We start from the raw sequence: 15952 nt of genomic DNA on the forward strand, positions 1-15952 counted from the left end.
TTCATTCAAATGATTGATATATTTATTAAAAACCCGAACATAAACCAATTAGAATCTAAAAGGTAAGAAAAAACCTTAATTTTACAAAGTAATCAGTAAAAACTTCTTCCCATCCCTAGATTGATCAGGGAATGACATCGTTCACCTTTTGTGATATTGTATGAAAGGAGATGAATCACAAACCAAAATTCTATTTTTGTCAAAGAATAATTCAAGCTACGCACGGCCTTGTTTTATAATTAAATGTTAAGCTATACTTCTGAAAATAAATATAATTACTTGTAAGTGTAATGGGAATCGTTTTTGTGAGCGAATATGACGGTGTATTAATGGCTTTAGCTAATAATCTTATATAAAGGCGCACACAATATAATTTCAAACTGTAAAAGTACTTAATTATTGCTTTCTTCACCATACAAACTGTCAATAATGTGTCAGTCATCTTGGGAGCTCATAAAAATACTTGCGTTGAACTCAACAGCTTCTTTTCAAAAAGAAAATCAATCAATGTTAACAGTTCCACATCGTAAAAATTGATTAAGTCAAACGCTCAGATGCCTATCACATCGCATGTTCCATTCAGTGGATGATACAGTTGATTCTATCCCTCCGTGAAGTTCTCCATTTTCGTCCGTCTCGGATATCGTCCTGCAGCTGGTGGTTTTTGCTATGGCTTTGCTGAAGTTCTTTGTTTGATATGAAGGTCAGTCTGCCGGTTGTGTAGTAATTTAGCATAAACCATCTCCTCGGTTTCTCTTTATAAAGAAAAAGAATAGAAACATTTCGGTAGGCGTTTAAGGCAGACATAATTAAATCAGATTTTGCATATAAAAGTTATAAAAGTTATTCGAATAAACTATTTTAAACAGTCAACTTTTGTTCATTACCATTGCCGGGTCAGTCATGCACGTTTAGGCCTATGTCTTTTAAAGAAAAATGATGCCGACCAGCATGACAGGCCTAGATCGCATGGAATTTGAACAGAATATCTCGCTAGCTACCACACAGGCCTCCATCCCCTCAAACTCAGAGCGACAACATTAACGATATTATAATTCGCTTTGTCATTCCATGTTCATATTCCTCCATGCCATGTTGTATAGGCCTTGTTAAAAAAACAACTTACTTGCGAATAATTGTCCTACAGTATTCTTCGACGCTCCTTACTTCCCAACTCCAGAAATCTGATGCTACGCACACCTTGACTATACTCCTCATCGATTTGATCAATTTAGATCTCTGTTTCTTTTATTCTTTCAAAAATGACAAAGAAACCGAAGAAAAACCAACTTCATTTTTTAATCCTCCGTTCGAAAGTGTACACAACTCGAATGCGAAATTGTGTTCTTTACCCTTTTCAAAAAACGCGCGCGCGGACGCACGTTCGTACGCGATGTCCTATCCAGTCTGTGTATATGGAGATCAATGGTTTACGGATATAGAGGGGACAGCGAACATTCTGATCTGAGACTGAGTGGGTGGATTTGGAGAACAATTTTGTGAATTTTTGTTTTATTGCGCACGTACATGTAGGGTCTAGACGTAAAACATTGCATATGAATTTGATCAGACATGTCAGACTGTTTAAAAAAGTTATTAATATTGATTATTGTTAAGAGGAATCTTCAATCAGTAGCACTCCAACTTGATTAAGCAACATGATGAGTGACCAACGTTACGATCAGCAATTAAAATGTGAAACCACAACATCATGAACATGCAGAACAACATTTTCAGTTGAGGCTTTTGTCATGGTTGTCATGTTTATAGTTGTAGGCCTACAACTTCTGAACCAAGCAAGCGGGACCCTCTGGACCTTATTTAATTCGTCGGTCGCACCTTGAAGTGACATATTCATCATGTTCCTTATGTTCAAGACCGCAGTGGTAGATGATACGTCACTTCGTGGTGCACCTGACGGAAAGATTTCCATATACGAAGTTCACTCAACACCCTGTGTACAAACCCTATGAGATTGGACTGAAAAATTCTAAGTGTTTTCTAAGAAAATGCTTGTATTTTCTCATTGCTCAAATTGACTTAGATGACATGAAATTGCTATCTGGGGGCTTGTTAGTCAATACAGACATGACAGAGGAAAATTAGTGAACTTCGTATATGGAAATCTTTCCCACCTGACAATTGTAGTTTGTACAGACATAAAACTGTTCCTCAGATCTGTAATTTCCTCGTTTTTTACTTTTTTACGAATGCCATTACAAATTGAAAAACACTGTACAAAGTCTTGTGCGGGGGGCGCTTTTTTTCCCCGTTCGTTATTTCTTTTCATATTTCAGTTTTCACAAATCCATTGCTTGTGGGAAAAGGGTAGCCTATGACAGTATGAGTACCCCTAGAACTATAGATGAATCACCAACGGCTTTGTTGACTACTACGAAATAACAACTAGGCTAATAAGTACAAAAATGTACATCAAAATGTAAGAATGAGGAGTTGGCGCTCCAGTTATTTTATAGGCAGTGTATATTTTGCCGGAGACGGCAAACCTTTAGTAAACGTTAGTTTGCCGGATATGCACTGAACATGCGCAGTTACTGTTTTTTTGTACTTAAAACATTTTCCATGACAAGTTTTAGTCTGGCTCCATGCCAAAATTATCGTTGTTACCTCTATTCACAAGATGGGATTCAGACCATAGTAATTTCGGACTTTATTTCCCTTTTAAAAAAATCCTCCAGAGCCACAAATCTGAAAAAGAAAATGTAATACTCTGCAGAAAATGTTTGAGACATGTTAAAATAATAAAAGAAGAATATTCTTATTTATTTGGGGATGAGAAGAAAAAACTTAAAAATGTGCTGCAGTAGGAATCGAACCCGAGTCATCCCGCTTACTAGAGCCTTTGCTTAACCACTACACCAAACGTGCTACACAACTTTTGGTGGGAATTTAACACATCTTATAATTCAGCCCTATTTTAAAGAGTACAGCGCCCTCTGTTGATATGGATTGCCGCCGGCAAACCTTTAGTAATCGTTAGTTTGCCGTCATTACCTCCGGCAAAATATCCACTATCTATTTTATATACATGTAGCTCTATTTACTTAAGCTCTATGCTATAAGTACACTTTCCTAGTTTAATTGTTGAATTTTTTGGGGGGGGGGGGTGGGTAAACGTGCCCCCCCCCCCCCCCCCTTTGCTCGGGAGCATGTTGAAACCATGTTGACAATTCCGCTTTTTTTTCCTTTTGACCCTGCAGCAATGGCGGACCCAGCACCAGCCGGTGATCGCGGTGGCTTTCGTGGCGGTTTCGGGTCAGGAGGGCGTGGCAGGGGCCGCGGCCGTGGACGCGGTCGTGGGCGAGGTAGGGGCCGTGGCAAGCCCGAGGACAAGGACTGGGTGCCAGTGACAAAACTGGGCCGTCTTGTCAAGGACCTCAAGATCAAGTCGCTTGAGGAGATCTACCTGTTCTCCCTGCCGATAAAGGTAGGATTGAGCAAGATATCTTCATTGTGATTTATTTTATCTGTAGGCTCAAAGCATTTCATTTCTGAAAAGGTACTAGTCCCCCCCCCCCCCCCCAAAAAAAAAAGATTTAAAAAACAAGGTATTTTCATCATTTTCATCCAAACAGGAAGCTGAAATTATAGATTTCTTCCTTGGCACTGCCTTAAAAGATGAGGTATTGAAGATTATGCCCGTCCAGAAACAAACCCGAGCCGGCCAGCGAACCCGATTTAAGGTGAGTTGTCAAGAGCCTGAAGAAAAACACTGTTTTGCTTGCAAATTTTCATTGTAGCAGCTGATTTCCTCTTTTTTCACTGCGCACTTGTGTCATCAACATTTGAAAAACATAGTTCATGTACAAAGTCTTGTAGAGCTTGGAATATCTTCTTTTGTTTTGGTTACTGCCCAGTTGCATGCCAGGTTTTGAGATTCAGTTGATTGATTGGATTGATCTACTTTTTTTAATATCAGTTTTTCTGCATGAAAGCTGCTGTGACTTTCTTAATCAGTGGTTTCCAATCATTGGAATAGTAAAGGGCAAAATCTTGCTTAATGCATATTTAGAGCTGGTTGTCAAATTAGTAAAGATTTTTTTTTGTTTTTATTCACAGGCCTTCGTTGCAATCGGAGACCACAATGGTCATGTAGGTCTTGGCGTAAAGTGTTCTAAAGAGGTGGCTACGGCCATCCGAGGGGCCATCATATTGGCCAAACTGTCGGTCATCCCAGTCAGACGTGGCTACTGGGGCAACAAGATCGGCAAGCCCCACACCGTGCCCTGCAAAGTGAGTGACCACTTCATGCAAAGTGCTCCAATGTCAGTGTTGGAATAATAAATTAAAAATAAGTCTTCTGGCAGTTGGTCATTAGTGCACCCGACCGTGAGGTGTATTTTCAGATGTGTAGCTGTACCACGTTTTAAGATTCAATGAAAAATCTGCAAATAACTTTTGCAACTGCACATGAAACCAAAAGAGTTACTTTGCTTTTTCTGCATCAGGTGACAGGAAAGTGTGGGAGCGTTCTGGTGCGGCTCATCCCCGCACCGCGCGGGACCGGTATCGTCAGTGCACCGGTGCCCAAGAAACTGCTGCAGATGGCAGGAATAGAGGATTGCTACACAAGCGCATGTGGCTCAACGAGTACCCTGGGCAACTTTGGTAAAGAAAACAATTGGAAATGGTCCACCCCTTAATCCTAACCTCAATCAGGTATTCTTCAGGTGCCCTGCTAAATGCAACAGTATCCAACTCAACTTGTATGAGAACCCTGTTAAATGCAGCAAACTGCAACAGTGGATTCTGTTGCATTGTGCACTGAATCCAGTGCACACTAACCTTGACACCAAGCAGTTACCCTGCTAAATTCAGCAAACTGCAACAGTGGATACTCTTGTGTTGCTTTGGCACTTATGCAGTTATGAGCACGAGCACAGTAATTTGAGTCGTCTGCTAAATGCAACAGTATGCAACAACATTTTACCTTTGTAGCTATCGGTTTCATTTAGCAGGGTAATGGTTAACCCCAAACAATCAAAACAGATATTAGCCGCATAGAGACAAAGTACTTTTGAAATTAAACAGCCTGTTTCATCCAATTATTTATCCCTCACTTTCTCTCTTTACAGCCAAGGCGACTTTCCAGGCGGTAGCTAAGACGTACAGCTACCTGACTCCAGACATGTGGAAGGAGACGGTTTTCACCAAGTCGCCGTACCAGGAGTTTACTGACCATCTGGCCAAGACCTACAAGACTGCGCAGCCCGCAGCGGCTCCGCAGCCAGCATTCTAAAAACCCAGGAGATTAAGTTTCCTGGTCTAGCGCCCAGAGCGGCCTAGTGATTCGGGACTCTAAAGTGCAGTCCCAGCCTAAAACCCAGGTTACCCTGGTCTAGTGCCCAAAAGCGGCCTAGTGATTCGGGACTCAAAGTGCAGTCCCAGGCCACTATGGGGGCGGTTAGACCAAGGATACCCGTGTGATGTTTTTATTTTACTTGAATTATAACTTGTAGTTCCAAATACGTCAACACATTTCCAAAATATGCAAACTGTAACAGCACTTCTCGGTGGCTGCCAAAGAATTCTTAGTTATGTCCAGGGGAGATGGCAAAGAGTGTTGAATGTGGCCAACCAGAGTTGGTGTGGGCGCGGTACAGCTGCTATATGCGCAATGCAGGTTGGGGCGGCACAACATAGGGGTCGTCGCAAGCACAACACACAGGTTGGAGCGCAACGCAACAGGTTGGGGCACGCTTACCACAGAGGATGGGGCTGCACAACACAGAGTTGTAGGGACGCGCGCAACAAGAGGTTGGGGCTTGTGCAACGAGATGGTTGTGGCTAGCGCAACGCAGAGGCTGTGGCACAGACCACGAGAGGTTGGGGCACGCTTACCACAGAGGATGGGGCTGCACAACACAAGGTTGGCACGTGCACAGCAGACGTTGTGGCTAGCGCAACAGAGGTTGAGGCAGCACAACACAGATTGTTGCATGTGCAGTTGTATCGGAGCTCCACAACTTTCGTTGGCCATATTCAACACTGTTAGTTTCATCTCTCAATCAATTTGATCATGGGTCGCCCAACAAAACTTTCAACACCAGTAGGTAAATGCAAAAAAAAATCCTAAGTTTTTGAATAAAGTCACAATAAATTTCAGTTCAAATTGTATCACATTATGTCTAGCATTACATAAGCTCCTCTAAACCCTAATCCCCACATCACGTGTCTTGAATTATTTCAGAACGTTGCTTCTAGATCATCAAAACCTTCACAAAAGTTATCAATTCTGTCATCATCTTCGTCGTAAAAGTAACACTTGCATTTAGGAATACAACTTTGAACTGAACTTTGTCACGGAAGAGAAGGAACTCTAGTTGTAATTTTAACTTGGTTCTGCTAAAAAAATGTGTAAGTTAATAAGAGTGAAATCCAAACAGCATATGGGGTCTGACGTTTAATTGCTTCCAAAGAGATAGTGGTTGCCTCATGAAGGCGTGCATTGAAAAAGTAAACAAAAAGAAAATGAAATTCTCTGTGTATGGTTGTCATTCTTTCAGCGTGTGCATGTATTGTCTTTCTGTTAAATTAACAAAGTTTAAGCTTGATTCCAAAAAAAAAATAAACAAACAGTTTGGGGGGGGGGGGTGGACTAGATATTATTGCAATAACGCCAATTAAAAGTACAATGTACATTTACATGTACATGTTTCAAATAAAGCTGTCTTCTACATGTGTGTGAAAAGCAAAATGTAACCCTCCACGCAACCATTACAAAAATGGGGTTTTTTTTGTAATTTTTGCGAGAACCATGCCAGAACAAATATAGGGGGCGACACTTTAGTCCCGAAAAATGGAGCTGTTCGGCGCTACTTGTGATTGCAGCCTTACAGTGGTTTTGTGTATTTGTGCTGTGTGTACATGTAATTTGACACACGATGTTTAATCATACATTCATTGAATGAAATAAACCCTCCTACTATTTAAGAGGTCACAAACGGTTAAAATGTTTCTATCTCACGCGGCATACTGTGTACAAACCAATGGGGATCTTGACCAATATTTGACCCAAGTAAATCGGGGTGATTTCGTTTTCGATGTAAACAAAAGGTTTTTTTCTGGGTCATATCTCGGGAATGTAAAAAGACCTTAGGTCAATTTCCTTTCAACTAGACTTTTAAAATAGTATAAGTAAACAAATAACATGAAATTGTCGTGGATTTTAGGCCGTAATGCCCCTTTAATCCCCTCCCCGCACTTCACATTTCAAAAAGAACGAACCCCGCAAAACTTTTTGCGGACCGCGCGGATCAATAATCATTCGACGACTGATGACTGAGCCGGGCAAATAACTTAAATAAACACACACCAAACAGCCGTCCATATTACGTCAAAATAGTCTGATAAACGCACCATAGAAATATGTTGTAAATGTCGGCAATCACCAGACTTCGATGAATTATATGACGTCAAATTAGATTCGTCGAGCAAAAAGCATAAGGAGAGCTGCTGTTGATTTTGTGAGGACGTGTAACTGAACTCGTGGGTAAAAAACGTCATTTTACCGTTGTTTAACTGGCGATTGGTGAAATTGATGTCGTAACCGATATCGCAGAATGGGTGGAACAGATTCAAAGCTGAATTTCAGGAAGGCCGTGGTACAGCTGACCACAAAAACACAGGTAAATTTGTGTGTCATGATTCGAATGATTTTTTTGGATTACTGTCATGACTGTACTGTGTACAATGCTGTAGGCTACTTTCAAAATCAAATGCTATATACACGCACTAGAGTAGAAGAAATGTTTCCAATTTTGTTCAGAAATACCTAAAAATATACTCTCCATAGACTTTGTACACATCTGCTTTTTCTTCGTAAATCATCTCAATGAAGGTCATTCATTGCAAAAAATAATGATGATAAGACTAAGAATAACTTACTAGACACATGCTAGAAAAGTAGAAGAGAGTAAGACATGAATCTGGGACTTAATTTTAGTGAGAACATGGAGAAACAATTCCAATTTTGTTAGAAAATACTTTATCACTTACTTACTTTATTCCACCTCTACATGAAGATGTATGTAGGCCTAATGCAAAAATATAAATATAGGGCCTAATTCTTCAAAATAAATTAGGTACATGTTAAAACAAATAAGATAAGAAATAATGTAGCCTATTAGAAAACAAGACTGAGATGCAGAGGACCACAAAAAGCAAGCGTGTCGAGTGCAAGTCCCCTGACATGTGCCTGAACAACAAAAACAATAACACAATTAACAAGGTACATAATAACAACAAATAAGACTCCGTGTAAACAAAGACAATACAAGAATGTAAATGACAGGGACAGTGAGTGTGAATTAATGGAAAGAAGCATTAAAAAAATTAATTTAATTTAATTTAATATGGAATAAGTCTTGTCTCTCCATAGACTCTGAAGTACAATGTAGCATCAGATTGCAACATTCTTTCCAAAGCCTTGTCCATAAAAAAATATCTGGTGGAAAGATTTCCATATACGAAGTTCACTCAACACCCTGTGTACAAACCCTATGAGATTGGACTGCAAAATTCTAAGTGTTTTCTAAGAAAATGCTTGTATTTTCTCACTGCTCAAATTGACTTTGATGACATGAAATTGCTATCTGGGGGCTTGTTAGTCAATACACAGGGTGTTGAGTGAACTTCTTAAGTTATATGGAAATCTTTCCTTATCTGGTTCCCAATCTACAGCTGCAAAATCAAAACAAAGACAGCGCGTCAAAAAAAACAAAATGTCACACTGTATAAAGTAAATGGTGCCCCCAATCATCAATCAGTAGACACAGTGTACTTCTCCAACTTTGAAAATTAAAGGTCAGTGCGCCATCAAGAAGGGGAGGGGAGGGGGGCGCTATAATTATGTTTGGGGCGCTATTTGCAGTTTGCAGATGAACATGTAATTTATGTACGGATTTTAGCTTTTAGGCCACTTCTAAGTTTCTAACACAGTAATACTAACAATTAAGTACAATACTGGCTCAGCATCATCTTTTTTATCACATCAGTGACCAGGGACTCTGAGGCAGTTTGGCCTTGAGACTTTTGACCTGATTGATTGCTACAATGGGCCTGCTTGTCAGTTTGACAAGTGTTGCATGTTACTGCTTTTGGCAGAGTTTCTGGCCAAAATATACCCTGGAGGGTAAGGGTAGTCCCACTTGTTTGTCTTTTTTATTATTTTCCCTTTTTTTTTAAAGCATGGTGGACAACTTTTTAAGCTTGGTGGCAGCTTTTGAAACCTGGCGGGTGCCTCAGAAAGCTTGGCGGGGCACCAAGTTATTTTTACAGGTTGGAGAACACTGGTAGACATGCTTCAGTGAATTTTGGTTCCCTTTCCGATTTTGTTTCCCTTTCAGGGGGCCAGAGTGTTTAAGAAATCACCCTGCTGGCCTATAGTCTTAATCAACTTGAACTTAACAGGGAAAAAATTAGCTTGAGAAGTTCTAGCTCCAATGCTCATCAGGAATTCGACATGTAGAGCTGGATGTCAATGTACGTTGTAGCCAGCGGTCTAAAAATGGCGGAGCCCGTATTTTTTTTCTCAACACAGCCGCAGAAAACATATATATGTTATGCGCCTATCAAATGTTTCCCCCACCCCTCCCACCCTGTGCTGCCCCAGGTCCGATGTCGGGATGTGGTCACGTTTTTCATGCCCCAGGGTGGGGATTTTGGTCTCTCAAATTACAGTTAACATTGGCGTACTAATGGAAAGGCAATCACTAGTGCGCCCCACGTATGTAAGTCGGGGCATGGTCGGGGATTGTCACTTAAATTTTGCCCGAGGGGTAGGGATTTTGTCACTTCAAAAGTGACAATCCCCACGTCTTGGGTGGGGCAGCCCGGGAGGGGAGGGGAGGGGAGGGGTGGGGGAAACAATTGATAGGCGCATTAGTCACTTTTGTTCTAATTTAAGTCAATCCTTTGCTTCATGATGTGATGGATTTTTTTCCTCAAAAATGTTGAAATAATCATGAATATTGGAGAGGGATCATTTCTTGTAAGGAAATACTTGAAAGATATATGAATTCCTTTTGAGTGATCAAGTGGCATCATGGTCAGATGATTAGGATATGTATTGCATTCCAGCACATCAGCAATTCAGTGGTAAATTATTTGCATTCACTTTAACTTGACTACCCATTGTTTTCCCAAAAGTTGAAAACACAGATATTAGATAGACTGCTGTTCATGCATACATGTACATTGTACATGCAGTGAATACATAAATGTACTCTGGTTTCACACATACATGAAATAAGATAACTACCGCTATACTCAACGAATATCTTCAATCTGACTCACTTTCTGAGGAGCAGTAATAATATATTCTTAATATGTGACTTATGGATTTTGTTGCACATCACAGCCTGTGGAGGCCGGGGATGACGCATTCTGGGACCAGTTCTGGGCCGACACGGTGACCAGCGTCAGTGATGTATTTGCCCTCATTCCGGCCGCAGAGATCCGGGCACTCAGAGAGGAGTCGCCGTCAAATCTAGCCACCTTGTGCTACAAGGTAAAGACGCCCTTTTTAAAAACTTGCCAAATTTTATTTAAGATTTGGAAAGTATGCTGTAACCTGAAAAATTGGAGACCCAGGGCTGATTTTAAAAATGCAAACTTCGTCGAGCTACCTCTGGCTTTAGGCATACAGGGTTGAGCTGAAAGCTCAGCCGGGGTTTGAAAAACAGCTTCCATGTTTTCCCAACAAACATTGTACTTATTAGGCCAAACAAAAAATATGTCGGTCTCTGGTCAGCGTGCGCGTCGATTTTAATCATGCGCGTCGATCTTTTTTTTTTTCAAAATGTTCTGCGGTAGCTCCAACAGCGCCCTCTATTTCCGCACCTCCTCAATTTTTTTTCCAAAGATCACCAAGGAATGGGAAATTGCACCAAGGCAAATGATCGAAAGCACCGAGGCAAATTATGGAGGACACCAATGTACATGAGGACACCAAAAAAGCAAAATAGTACCTACCTTGTCTGTACAATCCGAGCTTGAAGAAAAAAGAAAAAAAAGCCGAAAAAAAAAAGCCGCGTGGCCGCGTCAATTCCGGAACTTTGGTCTGACCAGAGACCGAATATTTTTTTTTTTTTGGCCTTATAGATGAATCCGGGCATGTGATCAATGTACACACAAGAGGTCTCCTTCAATGGTAAAAGTATTCTGCAAGCTAATGTGAGAAGTAGCTGCTACCACATGACAGATTATCTGAACAATAGCTAGCACCATGCTTAAGCCATTGAAAGGGCCTTCATGATAGAATTGATGGTCGGCCTGGATTGGTGTATATGTACACACATACCGGTAAGGCCAAACAAAATTAATAATCGGTCTCTGGTCAGACTGAAGTTCCGGAATTGATGCGGCGACGCGTTTTTGTTGTTGTTTTTTGGGGTTTTTTTCAAGCTTGAATTGTACAGACAAGGTGGGTACTATTTTGCTTTTTTGTGCCCTCATTATACATTGGTGTTCTCCATAATTTGCCTTGGTGCCCTTTATCATTTGCCTTGGTGCAATTTCCCCATTCCTTGGTGCTCCTTGGTACAAAAATTTGAGTAGGTGCGGCAATAGAGGGCGCTGTTGTAGCTTCCGTGTTAATTTGAAGAAAAAAAAGAAGGTTGACGCGCATGGTTAAAATCGACGCGCGCGCTGACCAGAGACCGGAGTATTTTTTTTTTGGCCTAACATGCTCATATAATTTTGGGCATGGGGGACATTTACAAAAAATGTATGGCTCTAGTTCGACCATCCACTAGAGCTCGTTCAAACAGGTTGGAAACTCTGGTTCATGAACTTATGCACCGAAGAAGACACTTGTTATTTTTTATCTGAATGACCTGAAAAACCAGAGTGTCTTTGCCTAGATGAGTCGGGCACATGGTTACAATGTTCAGAGTTAAAAGGACATTACGGCCTGGAATGCACCCAATGGGAGACTTTTGAGACGTTGGTGGCAGCAAACATACCGGTCCTTTTTCCATCGTTTGCGGCATATTGAGCATGCGCGCTTTGGCTTCAACATGACGCAAACAATTGAAAAAGTGCAGGTATGTTTGCTGCCACCAACATCTCAAAAGTCTTCCATTGGGGTATAAAATGCATTTTGACCGAGTTACGGGTTCTTGATGAAGTCTCCATGATAACTGTCACATTGATTTTTCAGCATACTCTATGCTTTGTGCATAAATGGCCAAAACTAGTTCATTGTTTTCATTAAAGGGAATGTACATCATTGGCTTATGCTTTAATTTTCAGAAATGAACTATTTGAGGGGTTAGTATAATAGATCAAATTATTGTTACATTGACATGTTTGAAGTTTTGTTGTCGAAAATGCTGGAAAAACCAAGAAAAACAAAAATGTTCAAGTAGTCTGGTTCCCTGACTCCACTGAAGATGAAATGGATCAATTTACAGATGCCGGAAAATTGTACGCTAAGGGAACCAGTCTAGCTGACCTGCACCCATTCATGAACATAAAACCAATTAGCAAACAAAATTGGACTAAAAAATGGTAAATTTGGAGCAGTAGTGAAAAATAGTTAGGTTTTTCCTACGGTGGTCGGCCGACCACCGTTGGAAATGTAAACAAAAGTACAATTTTCTTGAAAAATGACTTCACACCAGGTGCCATAATTTTACAGGATGCTTTAGACTGTCATTTACCAACATCCTGTAAGGTATTTCGTAAAAACTTGGTCATTTTATTTTTCGATGTTTGCAAATGTTGTATTTTCCCTTTAAGCTAATTGTTAAAAAAAATGACATTTTTCCTCAGGCGGTTGAGAAGCTAGTATCAGCATCAGAGAGTGGCTGTGCAGCTGCCAAAGACCAGCAGATGGTGCTGAACTCCGTCCGTCTCCTGACCCGTATCCTACCTTACATCTTTGAGGACCCTGACTGGCGCGGATTCTTTTGGTCCACGCTTCCTGGACAGTCCGTAAGTTGGAAAAAAATCAATCTTCTCCAAAATATTCTAGAATTACGCATACATGTCTTTGTCTTTCTTGGATACTTTATCCAAACATGCACAACCTTTCTGCGCTTATGTTGGGCTGAGCAATTCCAGATTATTCAATTTCCAAATTTTGATGGAATTTATTCAAGTGTTACAGCAACTGGAAGCACTATTTGGGATATGAACAAATCTTAAAGCAGTGATACTGGAGGGCAATTGCAGCCTTATGAAAGGAAGTGTTACATCCTATGTATGTCCACGACAGAGCCAATTACAGGGGTGTAAATCTGGGGTGGCGAGGGGGTTTATCCTCCCATTTTTAGAACAAGGGGGGTGGGCTATTGAATCCCCCCCCCCACTTTTTTGTGATGAGAAAAACAAAATGCGGGTTTTGAGGTATTTTTTTTTAACATCCCAACAACCCAAATGTATTCAATACCACTAAAAAGAGGAGAAACAAAGTGCATAAGCTTTTAAAATGCGATGTTTTGATGTAAGCGCGAGTATACATGCTATCCTAAAGAACGACTCCTAGTGTAATGTGGTGTCCAGCCAACCCCCCCCCCCCCCCCAATTTCCACGGCCGGGCAATTTTTGGATTTTGGTCATCCCCCATCCCCCCACTCACCGGCTCAGATTTACGCCACTGGCCAATTAACCTTGATATCCCATCTTATTGACGATTCAGAGAAATGATCCAAAAACTCCTAGTCCGTAATCTCCTTGACCATTACTACATGTAGATGATGATGTGAAAAAAATACATCTGATTTTGTTTTTAAAACTTGCGAAAAATAAACCTGAAATATACATTTTCAAGTTTATTCACTGAGCTCTTAAAAGCTCCGTCATGGACATATTGCATAATGCTGCAACTGCCCAGCAGTTATAGTAATGCACAAAACTGCATATATGGGCCTTATGCACACAAGTTGGCCATTTTTGTCGTGTTCCCTGAATGTATTTCATAAATTGTGAACTGTTGAATGGCATGGTACCAGACTACTTATTCACTATAGCCTCACTTTCAGGTTTTTTTTAAATGTGGCTTTAAACATTAGAGCATGTTTAATCACAAATTTTAAATTATTCATCAGAGCAGACTGGTATTAATTTGTAACGTCATTGCTTTAATTTTTCTCCACAAGTTCCAAAAGATGAAGATTTTACCTCACTCTAAATCCATATGGCCAACTCGTGAATAAGGCCCATTATCCTCATGGTCTTCGCTTCACACTTTAAAGGGAAAAAAGAAACTTCAGTCCTGTTCTGATTGAAAAACAAGCTTTATCTAAAAACTTCTCCCATGTTTTCATTCTTTACGAATATTTATGAACTTTCCTGTATGTGGTGGAGGGTCAGTATAGATGCATTGCATGATGACACCAATTTGTTTCAATATTCATCATCTACATGTATGATATGACGTTTGTTTTCCGCTGCATGCTTCAATTCTAATATTTTTGGGGCTTTCTTCTTTTCTTTCTCTATTTTCCAATTTCTTTTCATCTTTGCAGTATGGTATCGAGGGAATGGATGACATTGTGAGTTTAATGTTTATTATTCATATAATACAATCTTTGTACTGCAAACCGTCAGAAGTCTTTACATGATGGAAATATGTTATTTAAATTTGTTTTACCATATTTTATGTCAATACACATGAGTACTTTTCACCACTGGTTATATTTTTGAAAATTGCAAAAAGAAAATTGAAAATAAGGTTAAATGGGACACAAAGGTGCATTTTCAAGGTTCGCATTAAAAAAAATCACATCCCCATGGGCGGGGCCCCTTAGGCCTAATAAGCACTTTCAGTCTTTCACGGCAATATGCACCATCTTGTTCACGGGGCAAAAAGAACACGCGTTGCTAGACACGGGCGCATTTTGGAACGAACGCATGATGACTTGGAAGCGCAAAAGTTTTTGATTGACAATGCGTACACAGCAACGCGTGTAAGTTTGCCCCGTTAGCAAGATGGCGCATATTACCGTTAAGGTGCTTATTATTTATTTGGAAAAGATTATACATGTAAGTCTCATGGATGTTTTGATCATTCTGATTGTGTATACACCCATTCCCCTTTTTCATGTTCAACCATTTGTTAATATTCAATCGTTCAAGTACCGGTGTGGTATCATAAGCACATAATCAAAGAAACTTCATAGATATTTTTGCAAGTTGCAACAGTATCCAGTTCTCAGCCATTGTACACGTCAGCTAATTATTCAACATCCCAGATCATTTCAAATCTAACAGAAGGTTTTGTAGGATTTTGTAGGATTAAGGAATTGTGCAATCAAACCACTGTGATTCTACAATGGGCAGTAAGCCTACAACTTGAAAGTTTGAGAACAAAGAATATCATTGGGTACAGAGAGATGGATTTTCAAGGATTTGGAAATTTGAGCCAATTAGGGCCGTGCATTTTTGAACAATTAAATATTCGATAATAACTTGGACTTGATAAAATAACAAAGAACAAGTTGCAGAAAGACTAATATTTGAATAAAGAAATTGGAGCTAATATCCCTCACCGAAGCTCACAACTCATGTACGATAATGGCTTGCAACAGAAGAGTGGCATTTAACAAACAAAACCTCACAACCTTAACCCTAAGCTCCATAGAGCAGAATGCCTTGGGACTTAATTAAGGTTTAAATGTCGTATTTTTGTATTTCAAAAAGTTGTATAAAGAATGATTGAGAATAAGTTTTTGGTTTTTGTTTTTCATTTCACATGGGATATAAAATGTACACGTACATGTTTAAAAAAATATATACACAGAAATGCAATATTCTTACAAAATGTAGATCCCATGTATACAGTTTTTATTTTTAAGGCCAAAAAAGAAATTCTGTTTCCGATAACATGGCATTCCAAAATAGGGTACAATGTAGGTACATGTAGGTAGGGAATTTTTTGGGTTGTTTGGCCAATTTTATTGCGTACGATCATGTATACGTACAT

General features: G+C 40.0%; 2 protein-coding genes across 4 annotated transcripts in view; both read left to right on the plus strand.

Moving 5' to 3' along the window:
* The first annotated feature begins 3187 nt into the window (after positions 1-3187).
* LOC119721304 (40S ribosomal protein S2) lies at positions 3188-6498 on the plus strand. Its single transcript, XM_038191316.1, has 5 exons — positions 3188-3448; positions 3597-3704; positions 4081-4254; positions 4470-4629; positions 5097-6498. Exons 1-5 carry the CDS (start codon positions 3224-3226, stop codon positions 5258-5260), a joined length of 831 nt encoding a protein of 276 aa, XP_038047244.1. The 5' UTR covers positions 3188-3223; the 3' UTR covers positions 5261-6498.
* Positions 6499-7295: 797 nt separating this feature from the next.
* The window catches only part of LOC119721303 (protein HID1-like), a 33590-nt gene continuing 24933 nt past the window's right edge, over positions 7296-15952 (plus strand). Inside the window, exons 1-4 of one of the 3 annotated variants that reach the window (XM_038191313.1) lie at positions 7296-7649; positions 10382-10531; positions 12799-12960; positions 14496-14522. In XM_038191313.1, coding sequence (XP_038047241.1) covers positions 7584-7649; positions 10382-10531; positions 12799-12960; positions 14496-14522 — 405 coding nt within the window. In that variant the 5' untranslated portion in view covers positions 7296-7583. The remainder of the gene's footprint in view (positions 7650-10381; positions 10532-12798; positions 12961-14495; positions 14523-15952) is intronic. The other 2 variants (XM_038191314.1, XM_038191315.1) reach the window with 2 other exon arrangements.

This window comes from Patiria miniata, unplaced genomic scaffold (assembly GCF_015706575.1).
Source record: "Patiria miniata isolate m_02_andy unplaced genomic scaffold, ASM1570657v1 HiC_scaffold_13, whole genome shotgun sequence".
NCBI lineage: Eukaryota > Metazoa > Echinodermata > Asteroidea > Valvatida > Asterinidae > Patiria > Patiria miniata.

Bases quoted from the DNA above. Each gene is read 5' to 3' on its own strand.
- LOC119721304 (XM_038191316.1), top strand. From the start codon at position 3,224: ATGGCGGACCCAGCACCAGCCGGTGATCGCGGTGGCTTTCGTGGCGGT. The intron at 3,449-3,596 runs GTAGGATTGAGC...TCATCCAAACAG, and splicing joins TGTTCTCCCTGCCGATAAAG to GAAGCTGAAATTATAGATTT. The intron at 4,630-5,096 runs GTAAAGAAAACA...CTCTCTTTACAG, and splicing joins GAGTACCCTGGGCAACTTTG to CCAAGGCGACTTTCCAGGCG.